General features: G+C 46.3%; 1 protein-coding gene across 2 annotated transcripts in view; it reads left to right on the top strand.

Annotated features, from left to right (window-relative positions):
• LOC311231155 (metabotropic glutamate receptor 4-like) overlaps positions 1-18,094 on the top strand; it is a gene marked incomplete at both ends in the record, with an annotated part of 754,768 nt that overhangs the window by 256,556 nt on the left and 480,118 nt on the right. For both annotated transcript variants that reach the window (XM_084317663.1, XM_084317662.1), the window contains one exon: positions 13,303-13,519. In XM_084317663.1, the coding sequence (XP_084173789.1) occupies positions 13,303-13,519 (217 nt within the window). The remainder of the gene's footprint in view (positions 1-13,302; positions 13,520-18,094) is intronic.

The raw sequence follows: 18,094 nt of genomic DNA, 5'->3' as shown, positions 1-18,094 counted from the left end.
GATTCAGCTATTTAATAAGAGAACTACACTCCCTCCCAGAATGCAATGTGATGTCAATGTCAATGGGTCTTGTTGACAGAATTGGCTATACGGCGAAAATAATATACTCATGAGGCATGGTTTCTACCTTGAGCCCTTAATCGGTGTGGTTTATTATTTACATTGGTTCATAGTACAGCAGCACATGAGGTCTCCTCTCCGTGAGAGGTAGATGAGGAAGAGATAGAGGGGGAGGAGACATCTCCTTAAATACCCTCCACCTGGCGGTAGCATTAGCAGCTCCGCCTATAGCGTCCTCTAGTGGAAACAGTTATGCATAGTTAGACAGTTACTATCATATATAACCACTAACTTTAACAGGTCTCATTCCCGAATATTTTCCAAAGAGTTCTCTTGGAAGACTTATCTTGGAACCGACTGAGACAGAATCAATGACAAGTTCACTCCCAACATGCTGGGAATATGTCTTAAGTGGCTCAAACTACAGTATCTGAGCTGAGATATCTGCGTTGGGGAATGGCACCAGTCTGAAACATGAACGTGCATCGCTGTTTACAACGACCAGGACCCACCCCACCGGCTTTCCCACCCGCTGAAACTGCCAATTGTGCCAGTATGGACCAAGCCGGAGGTACCGCAGCTGGATTCGATCCCACTGTCTCTGCGGTGGTAGACAGACGCTTAGTCCGTTGCGCTACCCGGCCGCCAAAAGGGAAGATGATTAAACAGAAGGTTTTGTAGATACAGTACTATAATCTACTGATTATAGAATATAGAATATCAGGCTATATAAATTACCTTATTATAGCCATGTTGCATATCTATGGATCGGGACAAATCTAATCTTTCCAATGGTAGAGTTCAATCTGGATTTAGTATCACAAGAACCGTGAATGAAATCTGTAAATAATAAATAATAATTATGGACATTGCTCCGCCATTTTGGATAGGTTTTTCAACTCGGATTGTTGCTAAACTTTCACAGAAGGTAGACACAATAACTGCGATCTGATATATGCCAATGACATTCAGTTTTGTGATAGATAATCCCGAGAAATAAGAGAAATAAAATAACAAATGGCGTTGCAGCATTTTATAGCGTCGATAATCGCCTGTAAACAAATACATTTCAGAACCATCTCTCATTTCTACGCTTCAAAATGATATTTCCCAGTCTAATTGAGAGATAATTCATACGTATTATATAAGCCAAGGTGTTGTTTTATTAGAATCTGTTAAAAGCCCAAAACTGACACAAATCCGTCATTTGAGATAAAAAGGCATTCCTATGTAGATTTGCCATTGCGACTTCCGACTGATTCTGTGAGAGCACGTCACAGATGACATGTTACACAATGGCATTTGGATTTATCAATATTTTGGATTTAAACACAGTAGCAGTTCAACTGGAGAGGAACTCAGATGATCAGTCCAGAAAAGTATAGGCTTTTTTTTTCTCTATTAGCTGTGTGTGCGCGCGTGCGTGTATGTGCGTTTCTTGACGCGATGTAGTTCTCTGGCAAACGGAGATAATTACAATCATACCATCTAGCAAGAATTAAACGTATTTACAAGTCATATTAAGTTTAGCAAGTAAGGAGACATATATATATATATATAACATCTCATAGCACTCGAAAATGTCATTTTTCTATTTTTACCGAAAATAGGTATTTTCTGAGCATTTGGGAGAAATTATAAATCCTTTTGTTCTCCACCCACGGGTGCAAACAGGACTTTCAACTCCCAAGGGTTAATCCGAGCATGGGGGGGTATCCTTGAAGTAGGACTGGGCAATATGGCCTCTAAAGGATATCGCAATATTTTTTGGCTATATCACGATACACGATATATATCGCAATATTTTTACATTTCCTCTAAAGCACTTAAATATGCTTGATTTAACCCTTTGATGCATACAGTCACGCCAATAAGATCATTATAATAGTCCCTGCAACATATGTTTGCATTAAACCATGTAAATTGCTTTAAAAAATTATTAAATGAAAAGTTTCTAAAAATGTACTAAGAGTAGTCTACTGACACACTAATACTTTTTATTTGTTTTATTAAAAATAAAATAATCTACTGTAAGACTATTTATATAAAAACTCTAAAATACTTTTGCACAGTACTGTGTTTTCTATCCACTTTAGCTAAAAACACACACACACTTTATATATACACACTACTGTGAGACAATAATAATCATACAAAGGGATAATGGCTTGTAGCAGACTTAATGATTTTATAATATTTCAGATAATGAAATTAAATGTGTATCATCAACTATCCAGTTAGTATTTATATTGTAACGTTTGACCACTTTAAATCATTGAACGTAGAGAGAGAGAGAGAGAGAGAGAGAGAGAGAGAGAGAGAGAGAGAGAGAGAGAGACAGAAAGAGAGAGAGCGAGAGAGCAAGAGCGACAGAAGGTTTGAGCGTGCTATGATGCCATAGTTGATCACACCAGGATGCGTCTATTCTTTTACCAACGGATTTCAAGTTCTGCGTTCTGCGATCTGATTGGCCACTGACGTTTCTGGTGTGATCTGATTGGCCACTGACGTTTCTGGTCATGTGACATGTGCGCCCAATCGCGTGACGCGCCCATTTCCGCCTCGAACAGCAGCAAACTACCTAACGCCTATAGTTTATCACTGGTTAAGCCTAGGCGACTATTTCGAAGTTGGTTAAGATTAGAGTTTGGAATCAGGGCTGGTGTTCTATCGCCCTGCTCTAAGACAAACTCTAACCTTAACCAACTTCGAAAGAGTGCCTAAGCTTAACCGGTGGCAGAACTTGCCGTCACACGATTGGCGCGACCAGAAACGTCAGTGGCCAATCAGAGCGCAGAACGCAAACGCGGAACTGGAAATCCGTTGGTAAAAGAATTCAGGCCACCAGGATGGCATTTTGTTAACACAACAGTTGGAACCTGGAGGAAGCTGCATAAACCGATATAAAGAAACTAATTGCCAATAAATGTGAATTTATCTTTGAACCTCTGTTGTCAAGCCTCATCAATATACCCCCCCCCCCCCTTTCCTCACTAAGGGAACTGGTGTCGCGGAGTCACGTTAGTTTAGCGTTCGCTGAACGACTAACAGTGGCTAACGTTAGCCAGTTGGTAGCGTCAATTCAATTGCATGTCATTGAAGGTCCGAGCTGGTCTGTGTCTAATGAAATGACAATTGCTCATCATTGAAGGTCCGCGCAGGTCTGTGTCTATAATGAAATGAGAGGAAAGCGCTGTGCTAAAGCAAGTCGGTCCGTGTGTATGTTTTGATCGGTCGGTCGGTTCGTGTTTGTTTTTAGCCGCGGCGGCTAACTGACGTTACAACATATACTCGATGTTCACGATGTAATAATTGACTACATCTCATGTAGAACAAGCCACGATACATCGAGTATACTTGATATATCGCCCAGCCCTACCTTGAAGGAGAGAGGAGAAGACAACGCCGGTTACAGGAAATGCGTTGGCATTGGCAACAGTGCTCCACTCCAGCGACTCTCCTCTCCGCTCATCCTTTGTCGTTTACGTCGCTGAGCTGCGAAAAGTTTTTGATCACCCCCTCCGTGGCCTGGATAGTTCTGCTGGCCTGTTATCTGTCCGTCAGGGCCTCAATGACATTCTCTTTGGCTGCCAAAGAAACGGCGAACTCCCTGGACGAGCTAATTAACTTAGCCCGGAGCATGGACACACGCATTCGCGAACGGCGCTGTGAGAGGGCTAGCGCTACCCGCTCCCCGATATCCGAATCACCTCGTTCTTCTTCCTCCATACACACCGCTCGATTCGGACCAGAATGCTATTTCCCCCGTGCTGCCCCGCGCTCTTTCCCGTCCTCTTCAGCTCCCGAGCCTATGGAACTAGGTCGGGCTCATCTCTCCCCTGACGAGCAGTACCACAGACTACAGGCTGGTGCGTGTCTGTACTGCGGTCAGATCGATCACTTCCGGGATTCATGTTCTGCACGCCCAAACGCTGGGGCTCGTCTGTGATTCTGGTCATATTGTCGAGCCGAAGTCCCCCCCCCCCCCCCAGTTCCCGATTTAATTCCCGCCCTAACATGCAATTTGATGCCACCCTGAGTTGGAGTAACCAGTCGCTTCCCTTGTCCACTCTGGTTGACTCCGGCGCAGACGAAAACTTTATAGACGCCAGTCTAGTCTCCCAAGCCCGAATTGGCACAGACTCTCTAGCTGTTCCCCTAAACGCCAATGGTCTGAATGGGAAACTACTCGCACGTGTTACTCGGCGTATTAAGCCGCTCCGTCTTTTGCTTTCGGGTAATCACAGTGAAATCATCCAATTCCACGTCATCCAATCCCCCCATACGCCTATTGTTCTCGGCCAACCCTGTTTTTAGTAAACAACATGCTCTCTCCCTGCCTCCCCATCGTCTGTACGACTGTGCCATTGACCTGCTCCCAGGTGCTCCACTTCCTTCTAGTCATCTGTTCAATCTCTTGTGTCCGGAGAGATAGTCAATGGAAAAATATATCCACGAGTCACTAGCCACGGGCATTATCACCACCTCCTCCTCTTCTGTCGGCGCTGGCTTTTTTTTCCGTTTCTAAAAAATATGGTTCACTTCGCCCCTGTATTGACTACCGTGGCCTCAATAACATTACAGTCAAAAACAATTACCCCCTGCCATTGATAAATTCTGCTTTTGAACCCCTGCAAGGTGCCTCCATTTTCACGAAGCTTGACCTCAGGAATGCCTATCACCTGGGCCGTATCCGGGAGGGGGACGAGTGGAAGACAGCCTTCAACACACCTCTCGGTCACTTCGAATACAAGGTAATGCCTTTCGGGTTAACCAACGCCCCTGCTGTCTTCCAGACCCTTGTCAATGACGTTCTCCGTGATGTCCTGAACCACTCTGTTTTTGTTTATTTGGATGACATTCTTATTTTCTCCCGCTCTGTTGACGAGCATGTCCAGCATGTCCACCAGGTCCTCGAAGGTCTCCTTGAGAACAAATTGTTTATCAAGGCCGATAAGTGTGAGTTCCACGTTCCCTCCATTGGGTTCCTCAGCTACATTATCGAGAGCGGGCAGATCCTGGCAGATCCCGAGAAAATCAAGGCAGTGGTGGACTGGCCCAGGTCCTCCAATGTCAAGCAGCTCCAGCGCTTCCTGGGGTTTGCAAATTTTTTCTGGCGTTTCATCAGGGACTACAGCCGGGTTGCCGCGCCCCTCACCCAACTCACGTCGCCCTCCGTGCCCTTCTCCTGGTCCGCTAAGGTCCGCCTTCTCGGAGCTGCGTAGGCACTTCACCTCCGCACCCATCCTCGTCCAGCCGGACACGTCCCGCCAGTTTGTGGTGGAGGTGGACGCGTCCAATACCGGTGTGGGAGAGGTCCTCTCCCAGTGCTCCGCTCTCGACCAGAAACTACACCCCTGTGCCTTCCTCTCTCGCCGCCTGTCTCCTGTGGAGGTCAATTATGACATTGGGAACCGAAAACTCTTGGCGGTCAAGCTGGCCTTGGTGGAGTGGAGGCACTGGCTGGAGGGTTCCGAGACCCCCTTCCTCGTGTGGACAGACCACAAAAACCTCACCTACATCCAGACAGCCAAGCGCCTGAACTCCCGCCAGGCCCGATGGGCGCTGTTCTTCGGGAGTTTTAACTTCTCCTTGACCTACAGGCCCGGCTCCAAGAATGTCAAGCCAGATGCCCTTTCCCGTCAATTTGTCCCCGAAGGGGGTCCTCTTTGCCCCGACACCATCTTTCCTCCCACCTGCTTGGTTGCCTCCGCCACCTGGGAGATCCAGTCCGTCGTCAGGGAGGCCCAACGCACCCAGCCTGACCCAGGTAACGGCTTTTTGTCCCCAGGCGCTCCTGTGGATCCACACCTCCCGGTTCGCCTGTCATCCTGGGATCGACCGAACCCTGTCCCTGCTGAAGCGGCATTTCTGGTGGCCCTCCATGAGGGAGGATACCCGCACCTTTGTCCTTGCCTGCACTGTCTGTGCCCGTGGGAAGTCCTCCCACCGACCTCCTGCCGGGCTACTCCGCCCACTACCAGTTCCAGGACGACCATGGTCACACGTCGCTCTGGACTTCGTCACCGGCCTGCCCCCCTCACACGGTAACACCGTCATTCTAACCATTGTTGACCGGTTCTCAAAGGCTGTCCACTTTGTTGCTCTCCCCAAACTTCCCTCTGCTTCAGAGACCGCAGAGCTGATGATGCTCCACATTTTCCGCCCTCATGGGATCCCGGTGGACATCGTCTCCGACAGAGGCCCTCAGTTCATCTCCCAGGTCTGGAAAGCCTTCTGTCGAGCCCTGGGGGCCTCTGTCAGTCTCTCCTCCAGGTACCACCCGCAGACCAATGGCCAGTCTGAGTGGGCCAATCAAGACCTGAGGGCAGCCCTCCGCTATGTCACAGCCCTTCTAGGAGGACATTTGTATTTATGGTCGGTCTACTTGATCGTTTTCAACATGATTTATATCTGTTTGTTTTGTCCTACAGTTGTAGTTTGTGAACAAACACGGTCTAACCCCTGTTTCCCCCCCCCCCCCCCCCCCCCACATGTTGTTTTCCGCCGAAAAGAGGCATGGCCTGATCACAGATCAGTGCAGATGACATGATGTCGGATTGGAAGAATGTTGGGGGGTGTGGCTCTCTGTTCATTAAAAGGAGATGTCAAGTTAGTATCATAATACGTGACACTTTCAAATGTAAATAAATTAATGGGATGGGTTGCTATGGGAGATTGACATTGGTTAACATGTGCTAGCAGGTAATACATACATTGTCACAGTTGCATGGATGTTTTTGAACCACTAAAATTAACAAAATTAACTAGTTTCATTACTTGTTTGTGGACTGACAGTGGCTCAGGCGGTAGAGCGGTCATCAGAAGTTTCTATTCCTGCTCGATTCTCAGTTTGATTCCTGCTCCTCCCAGCAGCATGTCGAAGTGTCCTTGAGCAAGAAACTTAACCTCTAACTGCTCCCGATGAGCAGGTTGGCACTGTTATGTGTGTCATGTGCCCTGATCAGGCGTTCCTAGTGTGATGTGTCATGTCTAGATGTAGTCCGCTGTCCTAGTGTGTAGTCCCCATTGTTTTCCCCCAGGTGTATCCAATTACCATTAACCCAGGTGTGTGTCGTCTCGTCATCCCCTTGTGTATAAGTAGTCTGTCATCCCTTCCGTCTGGTGCTGATCCTGTCTGTATAGTCCTGTGTTTGTCTGTCTATTATTTGATGTTCATTTCAGTTACGAAAACCATGGTAACTATTAATTAAAATATTCTTTATTTAGATACTTTGGCTGCCGTCTCCTTATTGTGTAACATTGACAAGTTAACGAGCCTGCCTGTAGTCAATGGTTACCTAATATGGGGGCTCGGCCAAACGACTAGGAGCAAGCATTTGGTGATGGCCGCTGGGCTGGATCCACACTGTGAGGTATGGTTGGCATTGTCGTGTGTGTAACCCATGTTTTAGACCCCCTTGGCAAATACTTCTCCAATAGGGAGCGTTCTCAACCAGCTAGGGCAGTTGGACCATTTTATATATGGTACCTTCCATCGCCTGGGGACACACCACATGCGGTCGGGGTGTTAGAAGGACCCTGTCAGGCTCCTCCTAGGCTGGCGTGTGTATAGTAGTTACTTATTATAGGGGTACTATAGTGAGGGTTGAGAACGTTTGGGGATGGGTTTGGTTTTTTTTTTTTGACACATGACAGTGGTTGATTTGCGAATACCTCTAGGTGTGGAGGCATTAGGCGGTTGTGCCAGCGCTTGTTTAGATATCGTACATACAGTACCAGGGTTGGTAGTGGAGCGGTGGCCGAAGTAGGTAGGGACCAGGACTATACAGACGCTAGGGTGAAGCCGTTTTTCTTTTGTTTGTTGTGGTTAGTTAGGGGTTGATTGTTTTTGTTTGTTTTGATATATGGTGGTTGTGTTTGTAGGTATCCCTCGTTTTCTCCTTCCCTGTTTCTTCCCGGTTCAGAAATGCCAGTGACAGTGGCAGACTTTGTGCGCAGGCCGACAGTGGGGTTGTTAGGCGTGTGCACGAAGGATGAGCTGGCGGGAATAGCGGACCATTATGGGGTTAAGCTGGCCCCGGGTAGAAAAGCACAGCAGCGGGGCACATTGGTAGAGGCTCTGACCACCCAAGAGGTGGTGCATGACGACACCGATGAGGAGGTAGACCAAGTCTCCGATGGCTCTCTGGGGCTGCGCAAGTTGGAGTTGGAGCTTAGGTTTGAACAGCTCAGGTTCAAGCGTGAGGAGGCGGACCGTGTGCGCACGGAGGCGGAACGTGTGCATGCGCTCGAGTTGGAGCGTGTGGACCGTGACCAAGCTGAGGCGGAGCGCAATCGCGCACACACACTCGAACTCAGGAGGCTTGGGCCAGAGGTGCGCCCACACGTTGAGGATAGGTTCGATGTGGCAAAATATCTCCGTCTCGTGCCACAGTTTCTGGAAAAAGATGTGGATAAATATTTTTCCATGTTTGAAACTGTGGCCACGACACTGAGATGGCCGGCCGAACACTGGACGTTACTGCTCCAGAGTGTCCTTACGGGAAAAGCCCAGCATGTGTATGCGTCCCTGTGCCCGAATACCCAAGACTACGAGGCGGTCAAAGCTGCGATTCTCAGGGCGTATGAGCTGGTGCCTGAGGCGTACAGGCATCGGTTCAGGGCTCTGAGGAAGGGCAGCTCGCAGACTTATGTGGAGTTTGCGTACGAGAAAGAGCTGTTGTTTGACCGGTGGTGTGCGTCGGAGAAAGTGGACACCCTGGCTAAAATGCGGGAGCTCATCCTCTTGGAGGAATTCAAGTCGTATTGTTTGCCCGATAATGTGGCGATATATATCAACGAACGGAAGGTGGCTAAATGCTCGGTGGCTGCCGGTCTGGCGGATAAGTTTGTTTTAACACACAGGGTGCTGTTTGTCAAGCCTGGCTGTCCTGGTGGGGAGGACAGACCGGGGTGGAGCTCCGGTGGTAAACTGGGGGCCTCTGGCAATAGCGAGCAGTTAACACATGCGGACGCAGGTGGAGTTGGTGAGCGAGGTCTGGGGGGGAACACTCGTGTCTGTTTTCATTGCGGAAGAAAAGGGCATATAAAAGATAATTGCTATGCTCTCCTTCACGGGGTTAACAGTCCTACCACACAGATGACACAAATATCGTTGGTTGCGACGCCCACTGCTGTGGGTGAAGGCATGGCGGCAGCCTATTTACCTTTTATCAGTAGAAGGTTGGTATCATTTTACAAAGGTGGTAGGAAGGTCCCTGTGACTATCTTACGGGACACTGCTGCGTCTCAATCGGTTATCCGTAGGAATGTGTTACCCTTTGATAACAGATCAAAAGCACATGCTGGGATAAGGGTCAGAGCTTTTGGTAGACATGTTATGAGAATGCCGCTACACAAGATTCATTTGGAGTCGGGCCTGGTGTCGGGACCGGTCGTTATCGGGGTCGATAGCCGTTTCCCGATCGAGGGGGTGTCATTGATCCTCGGTAATGACCTGGCAAGGGGTAAGATGTTAATAACATCAGATGTCATTTGCGTTTCAGCGGGGCCTGTTGGTGCGGACGTTCTGGCGTGTGTGCATACGGGAGTTGGTCCATCAGATGCACGTACGACGGCCATGACGGGTGGTGCTGATTTATTTGACATGGGGTTGTCGGGCAGTGACGTGGTGCCTGACTGTACTGCCAATTCCATCCCTATCTTTTTTCCCACGCCTAGAACGCCGGTGCCAGCCTCAGTAGTGGCTGCACCTGTGATTGTGCCCTCTACGTCAGCGTCGGCTTGTGTGTTGGCCCCATCTAGTGTTGATGCGAGTGATGACAATGTGAATGATGGCAATGCTGTGAGTCTTCTCTTTCCAGTGGGAGCGAGGGAAATGGAGGAGGCCGTCATTGTTCCGTCTGAAGCAGTGGTGGGAGCGAGGCTGAACGTTCCTCCGCATGGGATGTGGCTCTGTGTTGGAGCTGTCTTGTGGCCTATTGTGTTTCTCTTTGTTAATTTTGTTCTGTTTTCCAGGGGCGGGTCGGGCTGGTGAGGAGTGGGGCTGGGGCTGCCCATTCGTCCTGACTGATTGCCTGATCGATTGAGGACGTTATTGACAGATTGCAGAGTGCAGTGCCGATCGATGTCACATTGTCCTAGTGCAGCGGCAATATCGTAGTCTATGAAGTTTGTCTGAGACGTGTTTAGAAGTGGCCACTATTTTTCCCGTTATTTATTTTGTGTGGTATTTTTTCTCTTTTGTTGTTTATGTCCATTTCCCCATTTTTATTCTGGGGTTATGGCCATAAATTTAAGGGGGGGGGGGTGTTATGTGTGTCATGTGCCCTGATCAGGCGTTCCTAGTGTGATGTGTCATGTCTAGATGTAGTCCGCTGTCCTAGTGTGTAGTCCCCATTGTTTTCCCCCAGGTGTATCCAATTACCATTAACCCAGGTGTGTGTCGTCTCGTCATCCCCTTGTGTATAAGTAGTCTGTCATCCCTTCCGTCTGGTGCTGATCCTGTCTGTATAGTCCTGTGTTTGTCTGTCTATTATTTGATGTTCATTTCAGTTACGAAAACCATGGTAACTATTAATTAAAATATTCTTTATTTAGATACTTTGGCTGCCGTCTCCTTATTGTGTAACATTGACAAGTTAACGAGCCTGCCTGTAGTCAATGGTTACGTAATAGGCACCTTGCATGGTTGCATCCGCCGTCGGTGTGTGAATGTGTGAGTGAATGGGTGAATGTGAGGCACAAATTGTAAAGCGCTTTGGTGCTATATAAATGCAGTCCATGCGTTCTAACTAGCTCATATCTCTTTACAACTACTGACAAACTACTTGATGTGCCAATCAGGGTAACCAAGTAGATGATGCATTATTTTCAGGAACTAGAGTGCCTATCTGAAATGGTTCGATTATGATGACAACCAGGAGGATAGTTAGACAACCAACTCCAAGGGCATCTAGTCATATTTCACACTCACGGCTATAACAGTTTGGGTAACTTTATTTTGACATGCCTTCTGTTAACAATGCAACAAGATTGGAAATGTGATTTTCATTGTACTGGTTTTTTAACACAATGTGCGCCATAAACAAGTTAACTCGTTATTGGCCGCCATGCATTGAGCGCCAGAAACAAGTTAACTCATTTTTGGGATTGTTATTTAGTTTATTCGCTATATCTATTCATAATTCATAGCTGCAGCCTCTGGTATCCCCTTCAGAGCCTGTCTGAGCTGGCAGACGGTCAACACCGCCTTCTACTGCCAGGCGGAGCTATTGCATCTCATTCAAAATGGGATGGTGTGTTTTAGGAGGCGATCTGAGCCGGGCGGGCGGGGTTTAAATATTCAGGTGAGCGACTTCTATACAATGGCATCAAACAGTAACTCCGCCCGCCCGTCATTATGAAACGGTCTGTAGTGTGGTGCGGACCTCCACAAGCATTATTTGGAATTGCGATCAGATATTTGGATTATCTCTTTTGCATTACATCAGATACAAGGTAAGAACATCATATATGAATTTGATCATTGATCTGACATTTATTTCTACCCCGATCACAGCTATCTGTGTGGACCGTGTATGGCTGTTTACCGTTGGGTAGGAGGAGGGGGGGGGGGAGCGCCCCGCTACGACGACCATTTCATGTATGGACGAGGAGACATAATAGTGATAATCTAGCGTTGATTTCAGGATGATTAGATAATCAGCCGAAAAATTACAACGTGATGACTGGATTACAGTCAAATGCATTTTTCCTCACCTTTTCCTGGAATTACTGAAAAACACCCAAACCATACTCTATTCAAAACGGTATAAAACGGAAATGTACAGATGAAAAAACAATCTGTCTCGGGCATGATGACTAGAAGCAACTCACTGAGACCCGACAGCGTTATTAGACCCATAGATATAATATAAGATATATTTTAAGCACTCGCAAATGTCAGTCTAAAACTATATCCATTGAATAAAGACCTGGCGATGAATGGGGTATCAGCGCCCCCTGCTGCTGGCGGTCAATGTGTTAAGCTACTGTACATGTTGAGTGGGGTAAACAAGGGCACGGACATTTTCAAAGTGTTCCCTTGACTTCTCACCTCAAGATATACTGTATGAATGATATTGGGTTCAATGCAACCACAATACTCTACTCCTAAACCAATGCCCATTGTATGCTACTCCCATGCAATTATTATTAGTATTAGTATATAAAAAAATAAATGTATTATTATTATTCACATTGTTACTACAGTAAAGAAATGGCTGTAACACACTGAGGAAATGGTGTGTTTGTACCAAAATCTAATCTCATGGATGTTCTAAACCTCTGTATACACCTGTATACATACAAAAGATTGCCAGGTTGACATTGACGAATTGACAAATATACTATATGCCCAGACGCTTTTTTGTCTCTGTAGTCTTTAGAGGGATAAAAAAGTTGAACTGAATAGACATACAGTAAAATACAGTAGTGTGTTCACAACTGCCACTAAAATATTTGGATGTGTAGTGTACAGTAAGCCTTCTCTGTAATCCTGCTGTATACAGTAAATCTAGGTCCTCCATGCTGGTGGCTACATCTATGTGTTCTATAAATTGTGACTTGAGGAGCCTATGAGGAGCCATATGGTATATGATTATGCATCCCTCTAATCCACAGAAGAATGTTTCTGTACTGTATTTCAAGTGACCCCTACTCAGGAGTTTGACACTCTCATCATCTCAGCTAGTGAACTGGTCTTCCCCCTGTGGTCTAAGGAAGCCCCCAAGCTGTGCTTGGTATGAAAGCACTCGGTGGGAGCTCTGAATGACTGGGTCTGTTTTGAGTCTGAAACGGCAGGCCGTCAGACCTCTCCCTGAAAATCTGATGATTTTCTCTGCATCTCCCCTCCCTCCCTCCCTCCCTCCCTCCCTCCCTCCCTCCCTCCCTCCCTCCCTCCCTCCCTCCATCCCTCCCTCTGTCCTCCCCTCCATACATCTCCCAACCGCTGTCCCTCCTTCCCTCCCTCTCTCTGTCCCTTCATCCTTAATTCCCTCTGTCCCTCTTCTCCTCCTTCCCTCCCCTCTATCCCTCCACCCTCCTCTCTCTTTCCTCTTTTCCTTCATCTCCCAACCTCTGTCCCTCTTTCTCCTCCCTCCCTGCTTCCACCCACGGTCCTCCTGTAGCTTCCTTACCTGTGTGCTGTGTCTCCTGTTCGGTCAGGCTGTATCCCCTTCAGCCACCTTAATCATTTGTCATCTGAAACCACAAGCTAATTCTGTCCTTATCACACAGATACCCCAGGTGAGCTACGCCTCCACGGCCCCTGAGCTGAGCGACAACACCCGCTACGACTTCTTCTCCCGCGTAGTGCCTCCGGACACCTACCAGGCCCAGGCCATGGTGGACATCGTCAGGGCCATGCGATGGAACTACGTCTCCACTGTGGCGTCCGAGGGGAACTACGGCGAGAGCGGCGTTGATGCCTTCATCCAGAGGTCTCGCGAGGACGGTGAGTCTACCAGGCCTCGTACATCATTACCACCTGTCTGCCACTGTGTGTGTAGGAGATTGAGTCCAGGGAGGATGTACTGAAGTGTAAGTGCATCCCTGAAGTATTACAACACGGAATAAATCAGCCAGGTGGAGTGAAATATGCAATCACATCTGGGGACAAGTAATAAGCCCAGGATGAAGTATATACTTGAACATATATGACACCTCATTAAAGCACATTTGTAATGTGGTAATTTCCAGGATTCCCTGCAAAGCAGGGTTTTTCTTTCTTTTACACTAAAAGTAAATGAAGGGAGATGCTAGTTGATGGATATTATAGTTCTCAAAGCAAAGCGGAAAAGCGTATTAAGGATTACTGCGTTGTATCAGGCCTGCAACAAACCAAAAAAGGGTCTCTAATTTCATGGCCATCTATCTCTGTCAGACAAGCCTAAAAATTTGCTTGTTCAGGCTTTGGCCCGTTTGGCAGAATCAGGTTGAGCGGTGGCGGTACTGGTCCACACAACATCCTGCTGGGAAGGAAACACAGCAAGAAAGAATGTCTCACAGACCACATGTAAAAACAACAGTGAGAAAAACAAGCTCACTTCAAGGGTTACTTCCTATTTCAACTGCTGTTCTCTGGGCCTCTCTGTCTTTCCCAACATTCCAAACATCTGAGTCTTGTTAGTCGAAAGTAATTAAATGGGTAATTAAACGGTTGAGACCTTGGAATGCCCTGGTCGTGTCCCTGGCTTGCACTTGGCTGAGCAGGTGAAGGCTGCCTTGGCCTTGGGGTGCTGATCAATTACTGTACACCTCCACTCCCTTGATGATCTTTAAATCACTTGCCCGCCAATCAAGGTGCAGCTTTCGGAAGGATGTGAAATAATACAATATGCTGATGGGTCAAATGTGTTACTTTCTAAGGGTACATCTCAGGAGTAATACTGGGGTGTAACGATGAGGGTACGGGTATCTCTGCAAATGACGGTGTCCAAGTTTTGAGTGAAGGTTATTCCATGTGATTAGGTCTCAGTGCATGACCCCAGCATAATTGCTGTATGCTTGAAATATGTCACACACATGGTATGTGTATCATACAAACACTAGCTTAAAATCTTCCCACAGTGAAAGCTGGCATGGTAATCATGACATGATTTTGGCTCATGGATTTAATCATATTATTAAATTATGAATTACTTCATCCGATGATGTATCTCATTCCCAAAAGTTTGTATGGACAATAAAATAAAATAAAGATTACATTTAAAGATTAAAATATCCCTGCATCCTTTGCATATAACATTCTACAAAAGACCAGAGAGAATCTTCAGGAACTAGTGTGTTCAAAGCCTTAGTTGGAGCTATGGAAGACGAGCCTTTGCTTTGAATAAATTGTTTGCGTCTCTCTCTCTCTCTCTCTCTCTCTCTCTCTCTCTCTCTCTCTCTCTCTCTCTCTCTCTCTCTCTCTCTCTCTCTCTACATGAAATAATTACATAATTAAATCGCTCAGAGTAAGGACTGCAGGATTTGCTTTGAATAAGTTGTTTGCGTCTCTCTCTCTCTCTCTCTCTCTCTCTCTCTCTCTCTCTCTCTCTCTCTCTCTCTCTCTATAATAGCTATAATATAGAATATGCTGTACGATAGCTCCGCAAACATCATGGTGAAAATGATCAATACCGCATGGCGCCAGGGATTAAAGATGAGTAAACAGCGTGGCAGTCAATGAGTTAACCTAGCACTATTTGGGCAAGTTTACACAATTCCTGTGAGTCTATTGAAGACATCTGTAAGGTTTTTAAAAAAAATGCATTGTTTTATATTTCTAATCAAGTACCCATCATTTTTCAGCCTCAGGATTTCAGGCTGTTATGGCCCCGCCCATAAGCACTTTGAGTGACAGTCAGCCCACACAGTCTGCGACTGGTAGAGAGAGAGAGAGAGAGAGAGAGAGAGAGAGAGAGAGAGATGGAGGCCCTCCCTCTCTCTTCCTTTCTTTTTTTCTTTCTTTCACTCTCTTCCTCTCCCGTTCGGGGGGGGGGGGGGTGCCGCGCGGCAGCTTGTGCTCCGGAATGGGGGGGGGGGACCTGCGCGCGGAGTGTTTGCACAGTGGTCTCTCTCTCTCTCTCTCTCTCTCTCTCTCTCTCTCTCTCTCTCTCTCTCTCTCTCTCTCTCTCTCTCTCTCTCTCTCTCTCTCTCTCTCTCTCTCTCTCTCTCTCCCTCTCCCTCTCCCTCTCTCTCTCTCTCCCTCTCTATCTCTCTCTCTCTCTCCCTCCAGAGTGCATGCAGAGGTGTCGGGTATGAGGAAGTGGTTTCCACTCGCTGTCAGTCTAGGTAGATTGTGGGCGGGCATTAGCTCCAACCACAGAGCCAATCGCATCACTGTCCGCTTACCCAGGCCCCGGTGACGTCACGGCATGCATCAAATAAGGATGACCTAATTAAATCTATCAGGAAATGGTCTGAGCTGAATCAGAGCAATCCGCCAATATGGTATTTAGACACAAAACACATTGATACTAACTCCTATTACTATAATACAATGCTAGAGACTGAAAAATGACATTTATAATGCATATCACCTTTAAACTACACTTCCCAAAGACTTCTAGCTCCCTTCAAACAAATGACTTGCTTATGCATTTTTTTTATTCTCTTATTACTCTGGATTATATACCACAAAACTGAACGTTATTGCCATATATTGGAGCACAGTTAGTTTGTCTCCCCTATTTTGAGCATTTAGCAACCATCCGATTTGAAATCAGTTTAAAAATGGCGGAGCTGTTGCAAGAATAAAAAACCTACTGTACATACAGTATATTTCATTCTCTGTTCTTCATGCACGCCTGGTGATACTAAATCCAAATTGAACTCTGCCATTTAAAAGAGGAGATTTGGCACGATCCATAGTGTGCAAGTTGGCTATAAGAAGGTCATTTATAGGCCTCATATTCTATATTCTATAATAATATTTCAAATTGCATGGGTCCGGATGGCAGAATTCAGTACTGTATCTACAAAACCTTCTGTTTAATCCTCTTCCCTTTATTCATTTCCTTAGGTTTTTGTACACGTGATCTCAAGAAGGTACTGAATGAGCTCAGTGGCAGTTTCAGTCACTGTCAAAGATGCAAAGAAAAATCATAATTCATATTCTCCTTTGTTTCATCACAATTTAAGCAAGCCTAGTAATATACACAATATTTCTGACACTGGGAATACATTCACTGAGGTCCATAGATATCCCTAGATACCAGGAACATGCAAATGGACCTTGTAGAAGTGGAGCAATCTTCCATTTACATATGGCGCTTTTCCACTGCATGGTACCTACTCTACTCTACTCTACTCTACTCGGTATTTTCGGTTTTCCATTACCAAAGTACCTGGTACTACCTGGTACCAGGTACTTTTTCGGGTACTTTTTTAGTCCCTGCTCGACTCTGGTTCCAAGCGCGAGCCAAGCGGGTAGAACTGGTACCATAAATGTCACGTGAAAAACTGCAGACCACTGATTGGTCAGAAGAGAGACGCGTCACTGTTTGGAGAGTCTGAACGAAAACAGAGAGCCGCCATCTTGAATGTCTCATAGGATTTCATTATGGTTGCAGCAGGCACAAGTTCAATAAACAAACAATACAGTCACTGTGTATTCTGCCTCATTTATTGATTAAACAAAACCGACGTCAACACAATTTGCCACCGAGCGGAGAGTTTAGTCTTGCAAAAAGATCGCTGACTTGTTAAGGCTTAAGCTTATGTTGTGCTGATGTTGTGCTAGCGTTTTAGCATGGCTATCGTACATAGCGCGATCAATATAACTCGCTATTGATTGTTTGTATGAGTAACGTTAATGCTAATAGAATAGACACAACGTGAGGTAATCACCATCCATTTTAAACCGGTTATTACCTAATGCTAACGTTAGCAAATAGACGCGACTGGTAACGTTACAGCTTGTTAGCCTAATGCTAACGTTAGCATAGACAGCCTAGCTAACGTTAACGCTTGTAGAATAGACACAATGAGAGGTAACGTTAGCGTTATCAGAATAGACACAACGAGAGTCTCGTTAATGTTGTTATTGATTGATTGATTGAAAACTGTGTTTTACTCTGGCTTGCGCCTACTAGCTCATGACACGGACATAGCTATGCTGGTGGAGCTCGCCTCTCACAGAGCTATGGAGCTCTCAGCTGTACACCAGCAGCCCCGCCTCCCCACACGGAGACAAACTGAGTACTTTATTTTAGTACCTGCAGTGGAAAAGGAACGAAGTACCAGGTACCTAAAGCGAGTAGAGTAGAGTAGAGTAGAGTAGAGTAGAGTAGAGTAGGTACCACGCAGTGGAAAAGCGCCATTAGGTATGTATTTTAGGCGGATCTTCAGAAAATAGGGCTCCGGGCGAGGTTAGGCATGAGGCCAGAGGTCTCGATTTGCTTTATGCATGCTCCAGAACCGAATGAATGAATGAATGAATGAATGAATGAATGAATGAATGAATGAATGAATGAATGAATGAATGAATGAATGAATGATGAATGAATGAATGAAGTAATGAATGAATTAATGTTGAATGAATGAA

This window comes from Notolepis coatsorum (genome assembly GCF_963971535.1).
Source record: "Notolepis coatsorum genome assembly, chromosome: 6".
NCBI classification, from domain to species: Eukaryota; Metazoa; Chordata; class Actinopteri; order Aulopiformes; family Paralepididae; genus Notolepis; species Notolepis coatsorum.
Note: the sequence above shows the minus strand (reverse complement) of the source record. Positions and strands in the feature narration are given on the sequence as shown.